Source organism: Eleutherodactylus coqui, chromosome 5, assembly GCF_035609145.1.
Source record: "Eleutherodactylus coqui strain aEleCoq1 chromosome 5, aEleCoq1.hap1, whole genome shotgun sequence".
Classification (NCBI taxonomy): domain Eukaryota; kingdom Metazoa; phylum Chordata; class Amphibia; order Anura; family Eleutherodactylidae; genus Eleutherodactylus; species Eleutherodactylus coqui.
Genome location: NC_089841.1, coordinates 234,256,794 through 234,279,300, shown reverse-complemented (window position 1 = coordinate 234,279,300; position 22,507 = coordinate 234,256,794). Strand labels below are relative to the sequence as shown.

General features: G+C 43.7%; 1 protein-coding gene across 1 annotated transcript in view; it reads left to right on the top strand.

The window, feature by feature from the left end:
* Positions 1–22,507, top strand: part of DENND4C (DENN domain containing 4C) — a 91,928-nt gene that overhangs the window by 52,068 nt on the left and 17,353 nt on the right. The window contains exons 19-23 of the mRNA XM_066604342.1: positions 2,138–2,285; positions 6,832–6,978; positions 15,567–15,719; positions 16,968–17,105; positions 17,361–18,487. Coding sequence (XP_066460439.1) covers positions 2,138–2,285; positions 6,832–6,978; positions 15,567–15,719; positions 16,968–17,105; positions 17,361–18,487 — 1,713 coding nt within the window. The remainder of the gene's footprint in view (positions 1–2,137; positions 2,286–6,831; positions 6,979–15,566; positions 15,720–16,967; positions 17,106–17,360; positions 18,488–22,507) is intronic.

Genomic DNA, 22,507 nt, shown 5'->3' with positions numbered 1-22,507 from the left:
TAGTCTGGATGTGTATACTAGGGGGATATGTATACTAGGGGTACAGCAGCATGTATATTGTACTGGAGGGTGTACCAGTGTGGATATGTATACTAGGGGGATATGTATACTAGGGGTACAGCAGCATGTATATTGTACTGGAGGGTGTACCAGTGTGGATATGTATACTAGGGGTATAGCAGTTTGTATATTGTACTGGAGGGTGTGCTGGTCTGGATATGTATACTAGAGGTACAGCAGCATGTATATTGCACTGGAGGGTGTACCAGGCTGGATATGTATATTAGGGGCACAACACTGTACATATTATGCTTGGGGGACGCCTCACTCTGGATGTGTAACTGGTTACTGGAAGTTGAGCCTTGAAGGATCTTGGTAGATTCAGCTGATTATACTTGTGGGTGGTGTTCTGGATGAGTATATATAATATATAGTACTGTGCCTTTTATTATAACACTATGTATGTATTAAAAGGGGTTGTGCCGTTGCCAACTTTTCATCGCCTACATTCAGGATAGGTCATCAATAGTAGATTCGCAGAGGTCTATTGCTATCGAACCCTGCTGATTGGCTGTTCTGAGACCAGGCACTGAACTGGTTTCTGTAGGAAGCAGATTTCTCTGTTCTCGACTTGGTATTGCACGCTATTTTTACATTTAAATGAAAGGTCTGCAATACCAAGTCAGGCCACTGCAGTGAGAATGGAGCTGTTTGTTTCCTGCAGAAATCGGTAAGTGTACCAGCCTGGTGAACAACTGATTTTCAGGGAGGACCAAGGCCATGGATTCCTATCAACATCCTGAGGATACGACCCAGTCATTTACAACTGAATGGCCCCTTTAAATTTAGCCATTAAAATTACATTTGGCTCCTAAATTTTTCAGTTTATAGCCAATGGCTCCTAGGTTATATGTTCAGTCTGCAGCTCTGCTAAAAGTGGTCTGTGTGCTCCAGAAAGTGAAATCTCTGCCAGCTCTGGGTTGGCGTAGTTTTGAGCTATAATGTTCATCGGTTTGTGGTGTAAATTATAATACGTTTTGTCAGGCCGTGGATGGCACCAGCAGCTCCTTCTAAGCCTGCCCACTTTTAAGATATGTGTTGGCGGCAGTAGAAAAAAAGGGCAAAAAGTCAGATGTTTGTGTAAGAACAACTTACGCAAAAATATGCTGCTTTAAGTTACAGTTGTGGTCGCGTCTCTCCGTAAATTCCAACTATGTCGTTTCCTGATGACCCCATTCCCTTTCCTTTTAAAACAAAAAAATTGTATCAGTGTTCTAATATAGAGAGGGTAATTACAGAATCCTGTTAGAAGGGTTTATCTTTTCCTTCAGCTCCTTAAGGATGCAGACCCCCCCCCCCCCCCCCCGACCCCTCTAATTTCAGTTTTTCCTCCCCACTTCTAAAAAATCATAGCTTGTTTATCCATCAATGTAGCTGTCTGAGGGCTTGTTTTTTGCGGGATAAGTGGTATTTTTCAATGGTGCTATTTGATGTACTTTATAATGTTGGCAAAAACGTAAAAAAAAAAAATTCTAAGACCGGCTTCACACGGGCACTAAAATTGCACAAGATTTGTGTGTAGTGAGACGCTCAAACATATACCTTCCTTCCCCCTCCCATTTCCTCCTCCTTACAAACCCGAACCTCCAGGACGTAAATGTATGGCGTTGCTATGTGTCGGGTTGTCCAACTTAATATGTTTTTAGTAAATTTGAAAAGTTTTCTGACTGGTTATGTCCACCAACACAGCTGATGCTTGGGCAGTGTACTAGGGGGGAACTCAAATACTACCAATTGGTAGAATATGCAGAAGCTATGACAAGGTCTGACTAAGTGTCCACATGTGTGAATAATGTAGAGTCTTTCAAATGTATAGCTTTATGCTTTCCCTTCTCATATTGTACGGCTACCCTCTAAATTTCAGTTGTTAGTTTCCAAAACTTGCATTCTACTAGTGTAGGGTAATGGTTATAGTCGAAGAAAGCCTAAAGTTAGTATAACTGACGAACGGGACCAAAAACTTGCAGCTGTTTTACAGAAACGCATGCATTCAAAACCATTGGTAGCGGGACTATTATGATAGAGGTAGTATTTGTTACGGGAAGGCTGATGTAGTTGTGCTTGTTTCTGGTCCAAGGTTGTATTGGTGAGTCCGTGGCCAAGTAGTAAACGCAGTGGAAATTACCTATGGAGAAAGGTCCGGAATGTAGTGCTTGGCTTGGCACAGTTTCGAAAACCAGTGAAGAAGACTGCAACTCCGGTCCCTAAAACTTTGTCCGCAGCAGGTAACGGCATTTCCACTAATTTACACAATCACCCTTATGTTAATTTTCAAAATGAAAAATCTTTAACTTTCTTCTTCCTTTGTCTGTTTTTTTTTTTTTGTATTCTTAAATGTTGAGAATATGCAGTTAAAGGGTTAAGAAAAAGAAAAAACTTAATGTGAAGTCTGCTCCCCGCTATATAGAAGCAGTCACATGCCCGTTTCCTTCTGACCGTGTCTGGTCCCTCACTGGTCTCCTTCTGGTTGCAGCAATGAAGTCCTGTCACAAGGACATGTGACCTCTGTCAGCCAATTACTGTTTGATCCTAAGTTACATAAGTGTTAATTGGCTGCAGCAGTCACATATCTCTGTGATGGGATGTCATAGCTGCACCCAGAAGAAGAGTGTAGCAAGGGGACTAAGCGTCATCTCCGCAGGAGCTGCAAGGGATCGGGTAAGGGGAGTTTGGATTTTTTTTAGAGAGTTGAGCAATTAAATTTTTTTTCTTAAACTGCTGCGTTTAAGCTATAAATCTGCAATTAAAAGATATTTGTCAAGTTGTTTGACTTGTAGACTGGACAGTGCACTTATTGTGCAATCTCTCTATTGACACAATGCTTCGTTTAGACCAGGGGTGTCAAACTCATTTTCACCGAGGGCCACATCAGGCTTATGTTGACCTTCAAAGGGCCGATTGTAAGATCGCCTGCAGATGGCCGGGTCGGATCCCGCTGTGAGAATTTTTGCAGCGGGACCCGACCCGAGCTCCTGCAGGAACCAGCGCGGCACTCACCTGCTTCCGCGGCTCCGGCTCTGTGATGTGCCAGCTGCCCCGCACAGTGATAGAGCATGCCGTAATTTGTTTTCCGGGCAAGATTTCGCGCAGACATATCACAGCCGTCTGCATAGGATTGTGTTTTCTAACGCAATCCTATGGCAGCTTCCACGGGCGGAAATTCTGCGGGAAATCGCGCCACGGAATTTCTGCCGGTGTGCAGGGGGCCTAAGACAGTACAGTAAGGGCCTGTTCACACAAGCGTATTTGTTTACATAATATGCAGTGAATAGAAGCCATTGATGTCAATGAGTTCATTCATATGATGTATGTTTTCACACAGCATGACCTATTTTTTTGCGTACTACGCATCCCAATAGGAGGTTGAAGTGAATGGGCCGTACAAATACGTGGTGAATGCGCAGGAGACCACTGTATTCACTGCATATTTGCGCACCATTTCAATGGGCCCACCTGCGTTCCTTTTTACGTACGCAAATATACAGGCATAAGTGATTTTCATTTGCGCAAATACACAGCGTATTTGTGCGACCGAAATACAATTACACCCGTGTGAACGAGCCCTAATAGTGACCCTGATGGTGGCCCCAGTAAAAATAACGACTCCCACAGTGGCCCAATTAGTAATATTAACCCCCATAGCAACATTATAATTATAAGCCCCTCCCCCTCCTCAGTAATAATAATAAGCCCCCTCAGTAATAAGCAGCCCCTCACCTCAGTAATAAGCAGCCCCCCACCTCAGTAATAAGCAGCCCCTCCCACCCAGTAATAAGCAGCCTCCCCCCCTCAGTAATAAGCAGCCTCCCCCCCCTCAGTAATAAGCAGCCTCCCCCCCCCCCCTCAGTAATAAGCAGCCTCCCCCCCCCCCTCAGTAATAAGCAGCCTCCCCCCCCCCCCTCAGTAATAAGCAGCCTCCCCCCCCCTCAGTAATAAGCAGCCTCCCCCCCCCTCAGTAATAAGCAGCCTCCCCCCCATCAGTAATAAGAAGCAGCCCCCCCTCAGTAATAAGCAGCCCCCATAGTAATAAGGAGCACCCCCCCCCCCACCCATATACTTACCTCTTCCTTCCTGTCAGCGTCGCTCCCTCTCTGCTCACGCTGAGCCCGGATGCACACTGAAGTCAGTGTGTGCGCCCGGCACGCTTCCACCCCCGAATCCTCTCCTGCGGAACTGATGATCAGGGGACTCGGTATGAGGATCCTGGCTGCACACTGATGTCAGTGTGCGCCGGGATCAGCGGTAACAGCGCAATTACCAGCGGGGAGCTGCGGCACCCCAGCTGGTAATCGCTAGAGTGGTGAGCGGCGTCGGCACGCCGCGGGCCACATAACACGGAGCAGCTGGCCTTGTGTTTGACACATGTGGCTTAGACGGAATGATTAGCGTTGAAACGAGCGAAACTAAACAATGATCATTCAGTTTAAATGCGAGCCCATGAATGAACAATGAATGAGAATTGTGAGGTTCTCGCTTATTCCGTTTCAGCCGGAATAAAAAATCTGTGCTGGTTTGTTCACTTGTTGGGCAGTTTAACCCCTTTAGTGGCACGCCCGGAAAATCTCTGGGGCTTGCTGCACTGACCTTGCAGTTAAACCCCGGAAGATTTCCATTGACAGTTCTAGTGCTGAAATGCTGGCCAGGACACAGTTATAGTGCCAAAGTCGAAGTGGCAAACCTCAGGAAAATCTCCGGGGCTTGCTGCGCTGACATGGTAATAATAAACCTGCCACTGAAGGTGGTAAACACTGAAGGACAAGTGAGTGAGAGAACTGCACAATTCCCAACACGCTGCCCGTGTGTCGGACGAGCTGGTGATCGGGCTAATGAGAATCGCCCCGTGTAAAAGGGGCATTACCTGGTAAAGGAGCCGGCATGTCTGCAATGCCACGGGGTGGTGCTAGATTCATACAGTTCCACTAGATGACCACATATAGCAAAGAAGCATCAACTGCTGCGTTTCTTGGTAAAAAGCTGCAAGAAAGAAATGGTGAAGCTCAAGAAAATATTTAACAGAAAATGAGCCAAACTGTATTTTTCTGCATCTTGTATACATGCAGCCGCAGAACCGTTCTGGGTTCTGCCTACATCTGCTCAGGTAATGTAATACCCGCCACCTGGGTGCTTTGGGACACACAGGTTGCTGTAGTTGTACTGGATGTATCGTTAAACAGTGCGCACACATTATCTTTATGGCCAACGGTTTTTGGGTTACATCATATTTAAAAACGCCTTGTAAGTTTTTGACACACACAAAAAAAACTGGTATCCAATCCCGGCTGAGACCAGTAGTGTTTGCGCCATATTCACATATCTGTGTCGTATTATTATTATTTTTGGTGGATTTAACACTCCTTACTAAAATTTAAATCCTTGTGATTATAGAACGTTTTGAGTGCCTTGGCGTTTTAGCTTACTGTTCCACAACTGCTACTTTTGCTTTGATGCTTAAAGGGAATCTGTCACCATCTTTTTGGAGTCCCCAGAGAGCAGCACAAGGTAATATAATGAGGCACACGGATTACAGTGATAAGTCTGCTGTGTAAATCTGTGCAATAGTTTGGGAGAAACTTGCATATTGTTTGTAGCAGCCAGACAGGGAGGACTAGTCCTTGATATTCAGGAGCTGCAGCTAGCCACACCCACCCCGCCCTCTAGCCAATGATTAATAGCTGTCTGCCTACTACTAGGAGGCAGCTGTTAATCATTGGCTGGAGGTTGGAGTGGGAGTGGTTAGCTGCAGCTCATGAATATGAAGTTCTAGTCCTGTCTGCTACTGCAAGTAGTGAAATGCCAGTTTCTCCCAAACTATTGCACAGATAGATAAAGCAGATATATCACTGCAATTGGCATACCTGTCACTATCTTATGCTGCTCTCAGAGAGGACTGCAAAAACAGGTCCTTTTTGTTTTTAGCTGCATGTAAAAAAAAACAAAAAACTTGCAAAACAGATTATTACATTTAATCTATTGTCAAAACTAAAAAATGTGTCTGGCCTGAGAACTCCCCTTCCGTCTACAGCAGCCGTCTCGGCCTCCTGTTGTAGGAAGTAGGTGGTCACAGCGGTCATTTTTAGCTGCTGTAGAGATATAATCCAATCCCAGGGTCATACGTTCCTCATACAAATAAATGGATTGTTCTCTCCCCTTCCACTCGCTGGGACTCATCAGGTTATATTTTCTACCGACTTACAGAGTTCAATCTAAAGGAATTCTGTCATTAGATTTTTTTTTTTTTTATCTTAAGTCGCCACCTTAGCAGTTTGAGACACATTTAACTCACTCTGGACAAGTGTGTAGAAACCAGTAAAATGCAAGTGAACTCAAAAACTTTTATTTCATGGCGCACTCTATGTAAATTAACCCACCTCTAGCCAATAGAGCCCCAAGTCACACCTTCCTCTAATTATGCATGCTCCCTCCACTGTTCGGCCACTTCTCCCTGCTGCCAAAGTCTGCGCAAGCCATGGTGAAGTCCTGCGCTTGCGCTGTACGGACATTTGTCCCAGCGGGAACCGACATGCGCACTGAAGCCAAGGTGTACCTCGACACATACAACAAAAGCATTCTCTAGATGAAGCATTGTAACTGATTCACTTAAAGCAAAAGACCATTAGAGTTGTGTGGCGTTAATTTGTCATACATCATTCCCAGCTCTTGATGTTGCTTAGTAATCTGCTGCTTTTTAAGGTTCGTGACAGCGCCTTTGCATGAGCGTGTGTGTTTGTTTGTTTTGTTTAGTTTTTTTTTTAACCCATGTTGTCTCTTCAGCTCCTCAGAGTGCAACACGTAAAAGTGATGCGGACTCGGTGAGCCGTCTTGACGTGGATAACTCTAACGATGCTAACTCTGGGGAGCACACTGTGTTCGTGAGGGATCTAATCAGGCTTGATTCTACTGATAAGCACCCTAGTCCAGGTATTCTCCCAGATCTGCTAACCTCACCCCATCTCCTGCACTAACCGTACTATCTACCAGATCAGAACATTAGAATCTAATATAGCAGCACGTTCTTTGGGTGATGTTGCTTTAAATTTTTTTTTCTTTGTTTCAGGTTGTACAGTTTCCTTCCTTAAAGCTTGTACTGTGCATTCAGTGCACTGTAATGTAATAGTAATTAATTGTTTAAAGGGGTTGTCATGCGAAAGCAAGTGGGGTTATACACTTCTGTATGGCCATATTAATGCACTTTGTAATGTACATCGTGCATTAATTATGAGCCATACAGAAGTTATTCACTTACCTGTTCCGTTGCTGGCGTCCCCATCGCCATGGTGCCGTCTAATTTCAGCGTCTAATCGCCCAATTAGACGCGCTTGCGCAGTCCGGTCTTCTCCCTGGTGAATGGGGCCGCTCGTGCCAGAGAGCTGGTCCTCGTACCTCCGCCCCGTCACGTGTGCTGATTCCAGCCAATCAGGAGGCTGGAATTGGCAATGGACCGCACAGAGCCCACGGTGCACCATGGGAGAAGACCCGCAGTGCATCGTGGGTGAAGATCCCGGCGGCCATCTTAGTAAGCTAAGGAAGAAGTCGCCGCAGTGCGGGGATTCGGGTAAGTACTAAACTTTTTTTTTTTCTTTTTTTTTAACACATGCATTGGGTTTGTCTCGCGCCGAACGGGGGGCCTATTGAAAAAAAAAAACAAAAAAAAAAAAACCCCGTTTCGGCGCGGGACAACCCCTTTAATCAAGGTGTGCAAATGTGAGTCTGTATGTAATATCTATATAGAGAACAGTATATAGCGTCATAGAGGGACTAGAAGCCAAAGATAAACTTCTCAAATCTACACAGAAATGTCCAAGAAGGTTGGGAAGTATTGCAAAATGAGATTCTCAAAGCACAATCGTTAATCCCTAAAACAAGGAAGAATAAAAAGCATTTAAAGAGACCAGGATGAATGAACACAGAACCTGTACACCTCTTAAAAATAAAGAAAAATATGTTTAGCAAATGGAAAGAGGGGGCAATATCTAAAGAAGAATATAATGGCGTCTGCAGAAACTGTAGGGCAAGTGTCAGATAAGCTAAAGCTCATAATGAATTGAGGCTTGCAACAGAGGCCAAAAGCAATAAAAAAGGATTTTGGGGGTATGTCAAAAGCAAAAGAAAAGTCAAAGATGCTATTGGATGCTTACAAGATGAAAATGGTGAATTGGTTAAGAATGATGTTGAGAAGGCCGAACTTTTAAATTCCTATTATGTATCTGTTTTCTCTCAGAAAGGAGATGGAACATCAACTGATCTTCTCTGTGCTATTGGGGGAATAAAAGAATGCAGGCTATCTAGAACCAGAGAGATGGTGAGGGAACACATAGCTAACTTAAATGAATTAAAGTCTTAAGGTCCAGATGAATTACATCCTAGGATACTAAAGGAAGCAGCGGAGGTAATTGCTGAACCCCTCGCCATAATCATTGAAAATTTGAAAACAGGAGAAGTCCCAGAAGATTGGAAACGGGCAAATGTTGTCCCTATTTTCAAAAAAAGGGAAGAAGTTGAATCCAGGAAACTACAGGCTTGTGCCTGTAGAACCTAACTTCTATACCAGGAAAGATCTTGGAACAAATTATTAAACAGCATGTATGCAAGTACTTGGATAAAAATTGAGTAATCAACCAGAGCCCGCATGCGTTTGTAACAAGTCATGCCAGATGAATTAATTTCCTTCTATGACAGAATCCCTGACTGGGTTGATCAGGGAAATGTGGTGGATTTAGTCTATCTTGACTTTAGTAAAGCATTTGGCAAAGTATCTCATACCATCCTTATTGAAAAAATGAACATATATAGGATTGACAAGGCAACTGTTAGTTGGATTCACAAGTGGCAGAGTGATCGTACTCAGAGTGGTCATAAATGGTTGCTCATCCAAGTGGAAGAATGTATCAAGTGGGGTACCACAAGGCTCTGTCCGAGGCCCAGTGTTGATCAACATTTTTATAAATGATCTGGAGGAGGGAATTGATGGGAAACGCATCAAATTTGCAGATGACACACAGCTAGGAGGGATAGCTAACACTTGGGGAGAGAGAGAGTATTCAAAAAGATTTGAAAAAGCTTGAGCAGTGGGCGGCGACTAACAGAATGGTATTTAATAAGGAGAAATGCAAAGTCCTACATCTGTGCAAGAAAAATTTTAAAAAGCTCATATAGAATGGGAGGAATTGGGCTAAGCAGCAGCACATAGACTGAACGTGAGTCAACAATGTGATGCAGCAGCCAGAAAGGCAAACACAATTCTGGGATGTATTAAGAGAAGCATAGAGTTTAGATCACATGAGGTAATTATCCCCGTCTACTCTTCCTTAGTCAGACCTCATCTGGAATACTGTGTCCAGTTCTAGGCACTCCAATTTAAAAAAGACATAGATAAACTGGAGCAAGTTCAGAGAAGAGTTAACAAGGCGGTGAGCGGTCTGCAAATCATGTCCTGTGAGGAACAGTTAATGGGTCTGGGAATGTTTAGCTTGCAAAAAAGAAAGCTGAGAGGGGACTTAATAGCCGTCTACAAATATCTGAAGGGCTGTCACAGAGCAGAGGGATCAGCCCTATTCTCATTTGCACAAGGAAAGACTAAAAGCAATGGGATGAAACTGAAAGGGAGGAGACAGATTAGATATTAGAAAAAAACTTTCTTACAGTGAGAGTGATCAATGAGTGGAACAGGTGATCACAGGAGGCGGTGAGTTCTCCTTCAATGGAAGTGCTCAAACAGAGGCTGGACAAATATCTGTCTGGGATGATTTAGTGACCCTGCACTGAGCAGGGGGTTGGACCCGATGACCCTGGAGGTCCCTTCCAACTCCACCATTCTATGATTCTACACCATAGTTGCTAAAAACATTACTTCAAATGTTACTTTTATGTTATGAAGACTGGGAATACAAAACGTCTCAATTTGACCTGAGTTTTGCAGCTGCTTCTGACAACTAAGTGCAGTCATTGCAAAAACACCAACTTCTAGAATGGGACTACGGAAAAGTTTGTCTGCCCTTCAGTTCAGCCTTCAGAATCAAGCTCCAAACTGCCTTCGCAAGAAAGTACTGTTTGTTGGGAGCGTGAGGAGTTCCCCTTTTTGCCACTATTCACTGTGGGTTCAGTGCCTAGGGTGTCCAGTTATGGGAGGCGGCAGAACTTTTTTTTCTTTTCTCCAGCTTCATTGCCACATGTAGGGACTCCTGCCAGAGGAAGGTGTCTGTATGTGTGGTCGGGGCTCCATTTGTCCTACATCCAGTTGCCACTTCAAGCTGGTTAGTTACTTTGGGAGACCGCAACAAACTTGGCTTCTGCTCCCTCCCCTCTGCGGTCCTGAGTGAGTGCTTCACTGATTGGTGGAGCAGCGGTCAGTCTGCTGTCCACCAGTTACAGCTAGGTACAGAATTCCTGGAGGCATCGGCTACCAACCTGCTGTGCAGTGTCAGTATGTTAGTACGCTACATGGTGTTGGATATCCATTTAATTGTCCTCAAGAGGCAGGGTTGGTGGTGCACAGTGGTGGTAGTAACTGCCAGGGACTGGGAGTCAGCCAGCCGTGGCCCAGGGGTATGTTGGCCTTTTTTCCCTTAATGTTGATGTTATAACATTGCTTGGCCGCTTGATGGGTCTTCTCATGTCTGAGGATGATACAACAGATGAGGGAAGGTGTCCACAGGAAAGTTCATTAGTGATTCGTCCAGCCACATGGGGAAAAACCCTGTCTCACTAAAGAAAAGTTATTGGCGTCACCACAACCACCCGCCCTAGAAAACTAACATTTTATTCATTTTGCACAATGAACGTCGTAAGATTAAAAAAAAAAAAAACACAAAAAACTGAAGTATGCCAGAATTGCTGTTCTTTGTTCATCCAACCTCCTATAAAACGGAATAAAAAGTGATTCAAATGTTATAATATTAATGAAAACTGCAGCTTGTCCTGCAAAAAAAAAACAAATCCTCACACAGCTCCGTCAAAGAAAAAGTCGTAAAGTTATGACGCTCCCGACTATAGCTACAGAAAAAAGTTAGTTTTTTTTTGTGTGTGTAAAAGTAGAAAAACTATATATTTTGCATAGCTGTAATAATAACCCACAGAATAAAGTTAACCTGTCCCATATACTGCATGGTGAATGCTATAAACAAACAAACAATGATTGAATTGCTATTATATTTTTTTATACTCTCCTCTTTCTCCCCACCTTCCATGTTTTTTTCATATGTATTCCAGATTGGTGCCATTAAGCTCTCATATTTCTAGGTTCATGGGGAAAAGTAAAAACTTCTATATGTTCTCAGAATGCAGTGATGTAGTAATGAAAAAATCATTGTGTTATGACTGCTCACAGTAGTTGCAACTAGCAGGGGTTAATGGGGACATAGTTTACCATGCTGACGTTTTAGCTTCATCGGTGTAAAGCAAATCGGCTTTGATCGCTGAAGCAGAATATGTTTACGGAGGTAATGAATCACCACGATTCCCCATCTGGCGGGCTAATGGATGGTTTGTGTGAACACCTCCAGCCTGCATGATTGTGAAGTTTTGTGGAGACTATGCAAATAAGGGAGATGGAAGAACACCTCCACAGTGCCACCTATTGGAGACTACTAACAGTCTTGAGGCCAGCGGGTGCTGTAGCATGCAATCACTCTCTAGGGAATTGGGTATTTTTCTGACAACAGTTTAGTAAAGGCCATTTCTTTGTTCCAGTGTTCAGCATGACCATTCCCTGTTATGCAAAATATATGTATATCTTTTAAAGCCTTTAGTACAGAAAAATCTGACTGTCGTAGAGCCCTTGACCTCAATCCTATCAGCCTCTTTTGGATTGCAATGCAATCACGATACAGGCCCTGTTATTCATCATCATCATCATCATCATCTGACCATCTGACCTTCCTTGAACCTCTTAAGAGCCAGGCTGTATTGGTCTTAAAGGACCAGACACTTTTTAGGGATTTTACCCATGTGGTGATTTTACTGCCTTAATAATAATAATAATAATAATTTTATATTTTTTGTTTTTTTCAGCTACCATAATTATCTTTTGTTCTTTTTTTTCCCCTGTGACACGCAGGGCTGTTTTTTTTTCTCCTCTCTTTTAGTTTTATTGGAGGTTAAAAGTACATTTATTTTATTTATTTATTTTTAATTTTATAGTTTGTTTTAGCATAACTGTACTAATTAAAAAAAATAAAGTACAGGAATGGGTCTCACATTTTGTTTTGGACGTTTTCATTTATATTTTGCATAGTTTTGGATTACAGGCACATATGGTGATGCTTTTGACTGTGTTAGCGGTGGGTCATTTTCTTTTTTTATACATCAATTTTTATTTTCTGTTTTTTTTTTTAACTATTTTTTTTTACAATCTATGTTCTCCAGGACCTCTGGGGATCATTAACATTGTATTTTTCTTTTTTTTTTCCTATTTTTTTTATTTTATTTTATACTTTTCCACTGTAGCTGGGGCATCCCAGTCACAGGGTAAAACCTCCTCCTGTAGTGACAGTTGTCACTAACAGCTGATCAGAGTCAGCGAGGACCCTGCAGCTTTGCTGTGACAGAGTGCTATGTAGTAGTGGATAAACGCTGTTCCCTTCCCTTCCAGGTCCTCAGCTGTGACTTAACAGCTGAGGGCCCAACCTGCTCTTGCTTGTTTGCAATAGCACAGGCTTTAATCCCGCACTGCACTTCTGCTATTGGCCAGGATTAAAGCCTAGGACCAAGGACCCTATATTTTACTGCACTTGGCCCTTGAGGGGTTATGGGTGTGTTCACACATGCTGGTTTTGTTCCAGTACTTTGATGCCATTTTTAAAGCCCAGGCCAGGTGAAGGTCATAGAAGGGGGCGGGGGGGGGGGGGGGGGGGGGTCTTCAAAAACTGCATCAAGAAACCTGAGTAAAACCTGCCCGTGTGAACGCACCCTTAGCTGTTGTGACGGAATGATCAATAACGTGCAAAGTCTTCCCCGAAGAAGTAACCAAGGCAGACCTGCATGAGTGTGTGAAATCATGTATTGAACAACCACGTATGAATGTAATGTTTGGTGGTTCGCATACTTTCCTAATGTCTGACTTCATATTGCATTTTTTAAAATACAATAGGATTTAAAAACCTTTTTATTTTTTCAGCTACTTATGTGCAATTACTTTACTCTAATATTTAGTTACATTTTCAGGTATTCAATCATATTACTGATTTATTAGCAGCCAGTAGTAATAGACACCTGGTTCAGGTGTATACCGCAATCTGCATGTCAATGAGCATAAAAGATAATGCTCCTTAGGCCGCTGTCACATCGCATATTTGTGCGAGCATGTGTGTGTTTTACTGGACTTTTTGCATTTGCACGCACAAAAAACACGCAACCACGCTTCCATTGATTTGTGATCCGCAGTTAAGCTAATTCTATATATGCTGCTTTCATGCGCAGGATAATAAAGCATGCTGCATATTTTTTTGCGTGAACGAAATGCGCTTATGTGAACGAACCCATTAAAATCCATGGGCTCTATTCCCTGCGTATAATTTGCGTGTGCAAAATACTGTGCAAATATGTCCGTGTGAATGCCGCCCTAGTGCAGAGGGGTAATATCACCAAGAAAATTGCGAGATACAACAGGAATATCGATACCTCAAGGGGGTTGTGCAACTATACAGCCATGGGTCGCAGCAGCCTCCTGCAGACCATGAAGGACCATGGCGCGCTAGTCAGCAGTGAAGGCGTGCAGCTCAATCTGAACAAGGGTCACTATTACCGCTGGGGCCGCTGTGGGATGTCATTATTCCCGCTTTTGCCGATGTGGGATGTCACTATTACCGCTGGGGCCGCTGTGGGATGTCACTATTACCGCTGGGGCCGCTGTGGGATGTCACTATTACCGCTGGGGCCGCTGTGGGATGTCACTATTACCGCTGGGGCCGCTGTGGGATGTCACTATTACCGCTGGGGCCGCTGTGGGATGTCACTATTACCGCTGGGGCCGCTGTGGGATGTCACTATTACCGCGGGGGCCGCTGTGGGATGTCACTATTACCGCGGGGGCCGCTGTGGGATGTCACTATTACCGCGGGGGCCGCTGTGGGATGTCACTATTACCGCGGGGGCCGCTGTGGGATGTCACTATAATACAGAGGGGCCGCTGTGGGATGTCACTATAATACAGAGGGGCCGCTGTGGGATGTCACTATAATACAGAGGGGCCACTCTGGGGAATGTCACTATTTCTGTAGGGGCCACTCTGGGGAATGTCACTATTTCTGTAGGGGTCACTCTGGGGAATGTCACTATTTCTGTAGGGGTCACTCTGGGGGATGTCACTATTACCGCTGGGGTATGTTTATATGTGGAGTAAATGGGCAGGGCTGTTTCAAAATAGACAGCGTGCAGATTTTGACCGCTTGTTGGATGCGGAAATGCTGCAGAATTTGCGACAGAAATTTCCACTGAGGACATTCTGCAGCATTTTTCCATCCAAAAGCAGTCAAAATCTGCACACAGTTTATTTTGAAGCGGCCCTTTCCTTTTTAGAATGACAGGGGTAAAATCATACATGGTGATAAGCCCCGCCCCTGACATGTTGGCACTTTGCGATAAATAAGTTTGGTTTTGGGTTGCAGTTTGGGCACTTGGTCTCTAAAAAGTTTGCCATCACTGCACTAGGAGAACAATGAAATGTACTGACAGCCACGAGAAGAACAAAAGAATGTGTGGCCAGCTGTTTGCACAGTTGGGCATGTGTTTAAACACACACTGGGCTCTGCAAACAACTAGTGGAGGGCCTTTTACATGAAAATGAAGATAATAAAGGGTTTATGGCCGTTAGCACTTTATGTAAATAGATTGCTAAGTCTTTCAGTCGGTTGAAAGATTTTTGCATGTAAAAGGGCCTTAAGTGTTAAAGGGGTTGTCCCGCGCCGAAACGGGTTTTTTTTTTTTCAACCCCCCCCCCCCCCCCCCCCCCCCCGTTCGGCGCGAGACAACCCCGATGCAGGGGTTAAAAAAGAACACCGGAGAGCGCTTACCTGAATCCCCGCGCTCCGGTGACTTCTTACTTACCTGATGAAGATGGCCGCCGGTATCTTCTCCCTCGGTGGACCGCAGGGCTTCTGTGCGGTCCATTGCCCATTCCAGCCTCCTGATTGGCTGGAATCGGCACGTGACGGGGCGGAGCTACACGGAGCCCCATTGAAGAAAGCAGAAGACCCGGACTGCGCAAGCGCGGCTAATTTGGCCATTAGACGGCGAAAATTAGTCGGCTCCATGGGAACGAGGACGCCAGCAACGGAGCAGGTAAGTGAAAAACTTTTTATAACTTCTGTATGGCTCATAATTAATGCACAATGTACATTACAAAGTGCATTATTATGGCCATACAGAAGTGTATAGACCCACTTGCTGCCGCGGGACAACCCCTTTAACTTTTATCAGATGCCAGGATTTGTGCTCAAGCAGAAACTTGAAAAGCTGACGTTTTCTTGATTCTGCAGTCACATTTTGATCCCTCTAATGCCTCTACTCTGCAGGCAATGAAGTCAGTGAAGGGCCAGGACCGAAGGATGAACTTCACAAAAAAAGCACTTTAATTCACGAAGAGTCGAAAAAAGCGGATTCTTCTTCACAGTCTAACCCCCCTCAGGAGCAAAATGGAAGCACAATTCAACCTGCTGATGTAATAGGTGAGATTTTTTAACCTGCAGTTTAACTGTTGTCTAAAACAACATTTTTGTACATATACTTAAAATAGACAGTTTACGTTTTTTGCCCAAATTTGTATGGAATCTATTTTGAATTTTTAGTTCAAATCTTACAAAAAAAAAAACAGCAGGGACATCACACAGTTGAAAATGTGCACATGTTACAAAATGTGAAGGAACTTCTCGGAAAATCTATTTAGTTGACCAGATGATGTTTTTGAATAAAGTGGATTATTTACATAGTTTTTGATAGGAATTTGCATTGAGATGCTATATTACAGTGAGGGCCTCGGAGCACCACTTATGTGCAGATAATACAAGATTCACCCTTCACAATAGATGATGGTCACATCTTATCTACCCCCCTCCCTGCACAGTTCGTGCCTACAGCGGTCTCTAGTAGAAGGCAATGGGTCGTCCCCTGTCCACATTGTGAATGGCCCATGAGGCTGGTGTAAAGTACCTCTAAATACTGTTAAAGGCAGCTCGCCAATAACTGACTGATCCACACATTCCTGTTCCTTCATTGGCTCCATCAAGGCATCATGATGGGCATATAGGATGCTTTTTGTTGTCCTTGGATGGAGACTGAAGTTTGAATATTTTTTTTTACTCCCTGATAACCTTGGGTCTTGAATAATCCAGGGAAACTTGTAGGAGGCATTTAGTTTTTGTTTTCCTATTCCACATGATTTACCAGTAGAGCTTTATTTGATTTTTGATAATGCCCACGGCCGGATTTCCACCACAGAAAACGTGTCAGAAATCCGCGGTGTTTCACCACAGCTATTAGGTTCTATTGAACCTAATGGCTCAATGTACACGCTGCGGAATTCTGCAGCGTGAAATTACCTGCGGCATGTCCTATTTGCCGCGGGAATACGCGCGGACGGTTTCCATTGTAGTCAATGGAAGCCGCCCGTCACGCTATACTTCCGCTGTAGCACAGCAGAAGTATAGCGTGAATACGCGCCCTGCCCGCGCTGGCGCATCATGCAGGACTACGCGCAGCGGATTCGGGGCTAAGTTTGTCCAAACTTGTCTAAACTTGGTTGTATCATGCCGTCGGGTTCAATTTATAGTCTGAGAAATATGGTATTCTCTGACTTCTGTAGAAATGGTATAAAACTCTACGTATAAATCTATTTGTGACGCATAAAGCGTTTGTATTGCCGGACATTATTGTCCTAAAAATGAGGTTTGACTTGTGGTTTCTATTATTTTGCTTAGTCGTGCAGTCTGATGGCCAAGGTGACAACCAGCCGATAACCCCAGAGATTAAAAGTCCACCAGAATCTCCCCCATATGGAAGCACCATCGTCAAGGTGCCCTCTGGAATATTTGATACTGGAAGAAAAAGCAGCAGCGGTGAGTTGTGTTGTAGAGCGATCTCTTACGTCAATAGTTAACCCTTTCCAATCCAATGTCGGGCCTGCCCCAACATCATCATTTTCCTCCACAGCTCCGATGTCGGGGCAGGCCTGACACTGCAGTGCAGGGGTGCATCTGCACCCGATCATCAGACACATCGGGTGTAGATACACTCCTGCACTGGTCCTCATCAAGGACAAGAAGTATTAAGTGTACTTTGCCTATATTTAATCCAGTTTCCCCTTATTGCAGGGAGTCTACCAATCCCACCCCTTACAGTTCAGGATTGTGGCGATGACTCTGTGTTCATCAGTGAGACTCAGGCTAAGAAGTCTGGAGAGAAGGCCCAGAAGAGACAGAAGATGTTTTCTGAGAGAAGCTGCAGCTTTAGTACAGACAGCCGTGCAGGCATGATGCTGAAGAAAGGTAGTCTTGATATGTCTACTAATGAGATTGCCATGAAGATGGGCGCGGATGCGAAGATACTTACTGCAGCATTATCAAAGACCCCAACCCTTCCACAGACTGGTAAAGCATTTCCTTTTGATTGCATTGACAGCCCAGTTCCTAGTCACAACGCAGAGAGTCGGACTTGTGATCCTGGATGCCCAGCCCTGCAGACTCCAGAAAATGTCTTGGGTCGGGACATTTTTGACCCCTTATCTACTGTTAAAGAAGAAACTACATTGGAATCCTCTGAGTGTATTGATACGGAAAACACAAATAACCTGACTGCTTCTGTGAAAAACACAGATGACCCAAACAAGAGAAACAGTTCTTATGGTCTTCCCAAATCAGTAGAAAGGGAAGGAGTGGAGAAAGGGCTTGATCCATTATCACTGCTGGCCTCAGAATCGGTAGAAGACAATCCCTCTCCTGTTGAGGAGAAGACGATCTCCCCTGTGGTGGCACGCAACTTAGCTGACGAAATTGAAAGCTATATGAATCTGAAAAGTCCTCTTGGGAGTAAATCTTCCAGTATGGAACTTAGAAGCAAGGATCCTGCTAAGGAAAGTGAGGATCCTACCCAAGGCACAATAGAAAGGAGGTCTAGTCTGCCTGCTGACTCCATCCCTCCCTCCAATGTTCAGGGTGAAAATCAGAAAAACTCCGTATCCAGGTCCAAAACATTTACTACAACTCCAAAACACCAACTCAAAAACCAAAAGGAACGCTCTCTCTCGCTAACAGCACTTGTCCGCAATACTCAGCACGGATCACTGGGTTCAGTGGTGAACTCCCTTCCTGGACTTAAGTTTGACAATCTTTTGACTGGGCCCAAAATGGACGTGCTAAAGTCTAGTATGAAGCAAGCCGCCAATGTTGCCAGCAAAGTGTGGGGGGCAGTGGCATCTGCATACAGTTACTCTGATGATGAGGTGATTGGTGTGTCTAAAATATTATCATAGCAGTACAAGACAGAGAACCTTGCAGTACATTTATTTTAGTTCAAGGAGTTGTCAAAGGTTGTTTTTTTTTGCTTTGTTTAGAGATGAGCGAGTATACTCGCTAAGGCTAACTACTCGAGCGAATAGTGCCTTAGCCGAGTATCCTCCCGCTCATCTGTAAAGATTCGGGGGGCGGGGAGCGGCGGGGAGATCTCTCTCTCCCTCTCTCCCCCCTGCTCCCCACTGCTCACCGCCGCAACTCACCTGTCACCCGCGCCGGCAGCCGATTCTTTACACACGAGCGGGAGGATACTCGGCTAAGGCACTGTTCGCTCGAGTAGTTAGCCTTAGCGAGTATACTCGCTCATCTCTAGTTTTCTTTAATTCTAAACACCACCCACCCTTCATACCAAAAAATAAGATCTCATACTCGCCTCTCCAGGTTTACCGCTGTTCTAGCGCCGCATCCTCTGGTCTTCCCTAAGACTATGTGTACATATATTGCTACAGTCAATTACAGAGCTCAACGTTCAAGTGCTGAGGTTTGTGATTGGTCGCAGCAGCCTATGATGTCATGTAAACGGGCTGACTGCAGCCTATCAACACACACCCCATGGGGAGAACTTGGCTGTAGCTGCTGGGAGAGATGAGTGGTACAATCTTTTATCATTAGGCATGCAGAGCATATAAAGAAAAGCAGAAGCAGCATAGGATTCAGTATAGAGGAGTACTGAGCAGTGTAGATGTGATTCCAGTAACACTATTAGCTGTAGCTGCATCAGAGTGTATTCCCTCTCTATGGACCGTACATAAGCTGATCTTCCAGCAAGCTGTTAGTCTATTTCGTCTGCTAGGATGGTTTTTGGCAAACCTGAAATAGCACCATTGACAGAAAAAAAAAATGTTAGGGGTCTTTGAATGCGACAATATGAAAAAAAATTAACAACTTTAAAAAAAAAAAAAAAAAAGGGGTGAAAAGTTTAAAAAACTATTTAGATTTGGTATAGACAGACATAATCGTACTGACCCGCTGAATTAACTTAACATCTAATGTATGCTGCATGGTGAACACCGTAAAAAAAATTTAAAAAAATTCTAGAATTACAGATTTGTAAAATCGTTTCTCTGGAAAAAGCTAAATAAAAAGTGATCAAAATGTAATATGTTCCCCAAAATAGGATATATGAAGGCTTAGAGTTATCACAATATTTATTCTGCATGCTGAACTCTATAAAAATAAAATTCAAAAACAATTATGGGATTTTTTTTCTTCTGAATTCCACCCCAAATAAAAATGAATAAGTTATAATAATACATTATATGTACCCAAAAATGATGCTAGTAAAAAAAACACAACTTGTCTCTCAAAAAACAAGCCCCCATATGACTATGTTGACAGAAAAACGTAAAAGTTATGGCTTTAGGAATGTGACGACGAGAAAACCTGAAAAACTGATTGGTCCTTAGGACATAAAATCACTCATGTAAATAGAGCCATTGAAAAGTATGGGTTCTATTTTTGTATGTTTCAAACACACAAAGCCCGCGCGGTTTTACTGCCCGTGTGAATACAGCCGTATATAATAAAACAAAAAACCCCCACTAATATCTGAATTTTTTTATAGTGATAAAGAAAGATGCCCCAGAAACCACGTTGTACTGCGCCACCCGGGGTAAAAAGGGTTTTTTTTCCCTGTAGCTTGCAAATTTAATTGATTTAACAAATTATGAAAACCAGCATTTTTATTATTATGCTCTACTAGTGTTTAAAGGGCTTTTCTGATTAATAAAAATATTGCTGTCGTTGGGCGAAAAATATATGAAGGCACCAATACTCATTCTTGTAGTCCCTTTGGTCTAACTTCGGCTGCAGCAGTCACGTGATGGTTTACACACATGACCGCTGCAGCCAATAGTCCATCAGGGATGTCCCATAAAGCAGCTGGGGTTTCTACATTAGAAGCCCACATGACCAATTTACAAGAGCTCACCGGGCCAGAGGACACGCTGACGTCACGGTATCGGATTCCGGAGCGCCAAAATGGTCCTGCAGTGCACAAGGAGCCCAAAACCTATATAAAAAAAAGTTAGACAACTTTTTTTAAAGAATGTCTCGTTACATTTTATGAGAAAACCCTTTGGTATTATGAGGAATAAAAAAAATATTTCTTGAATATTCACCCAGACCTCAAAGAGACACGGGACACAATATACAGACAGATGATATTGTTTTAAGATGGTGTGAAAGTGTAGTAGTCTGAAGAGCTTTTTAGGACACAGAATATGTGGTCCCCGTTTATCTTCAGACCATACCACGAAATCAGATCAGTGTTGTACATTTCCGAATGAATACCTGTTGTTCACTGGACATGGGCAGAAGTATACGATAGTATATATAGGTCTATATACTGTAGGTCTGTAAAGTAATTTCAGGTTTTTCCCTATTCTGCACTCAATATCCCATAATGACAAAGTGAACATAGAATGTTAGGAAAAAATGTTAAAAAAAACATTTTGCATTGACGTAAGTATTCAGACGCTGTCATCAGTACTTAACTGAAGCTCCTTTGGCAGCGATTACAGCCTACAGGCTTCTTGGGTATGATACCACAAGGATTGCCCACCTGGATTTGAGGATTTTCTGCCATTCTTCCCTGCAGATCCTCTCAAAGTCTGTTAGGTTGGATGAAGACAGTCTGCGGATGGCCATTGTCAGATGTTCAAGTCAGGGCTTCACTAGGACACTCAACGACATTCATAGAGTTTTTCCCTAAGCCCCTCCTGTGTTGTCGTGGCTGTGTGCTTAGGGTCATTGTCTGGTTGGAAAGTGATCCTTCCCTGAGGTCCATTCTGCTCTGGATCAGGTTTTTTTTAAGAATATCTCCGTACTCAGCTTTCCATCAACCCTGACCGGTCTCGTTGCCCCAGCCGCTGAACACCCCCCCCCCCTCCCCCACAGCACAATGCTGCCACCACCATGATTCACTGTAGGGATGGTGTTTGGCAGGTGATGAGCGGCACCTGCTCTCCTCCAGACACAATGCTTAGAATTGAAGCCAAAGCTTTCAATCTTGGTTTCATCAGACCAGAGGATCTTGTTTCTCGCAGACAGAGTCTCCTTTTATGTGGTCTTTGGCCAACTCCAGGCGGCTTTCATGCGTCTTTTACTGAGGAAAGGCTTCTTTCTGGCCACACGATTATAAAGCCCAGTTTGGAGGCTGCAATTATCTGGACGTTTCTCCGATCTGCACACAAGATCTTTGGCGCTTGGCCAAAGTGACCATTGGGTTCTTGGTCACCTCTCCTACCAAGCCCTTCTCCCCTGATTTCTTAGTTTGGTGAGTCAGCAGCTCTAGGGAGAGTCCGGCTTGTTCCAAACTTCTATTTATGAATTATGGAGGCTACTGGGCTCCTGGGAACTTTCAATGCCGCATAATTTTTTTTTGTACCCTTCTCCAGATCTGAGCCTCCACACAATGCTGTCTGAGATGTACAGACTGTTCTTTCCTCCTCATAACTTGGTTTTGGCTCTGATATGCATTGTGAGCTCTGGGACCTTTTATAGACAGGGGGTGTCTTTTAAAATTATGTCCAATTAACTGAATTTACCGCAAGTGACTTCAATCAAAGTGTAGAAACATCTCAAAGATGATCAAGAGTAGTGGGAGGCCATACCCCCCCCCCCCCCCAGCTAAATTCCAATTGTCATACAAAAGGATCTGAATACTTATTTAAAAAAACTAACATTTTGCATTGACATAATTGTACAGATTTTTTTCACTTTATCATTATGAGGTATTGAGTGCAGAAAGATGGGGGGAATACTTAATATATATATATATTTCAATTTGCATCAGGCTGCTACATAACAAAATATTTTAAAAAAAGGTGAAAGGGTGTGAAGACTTTCCAGACCCACTGTGTGTATATGTGTATATGCAGGAGGCATCTCTAAAGAGGTTATCTGAGACTTAAGGTACCATATGTTATATCCCAGCATTATTTTTACTT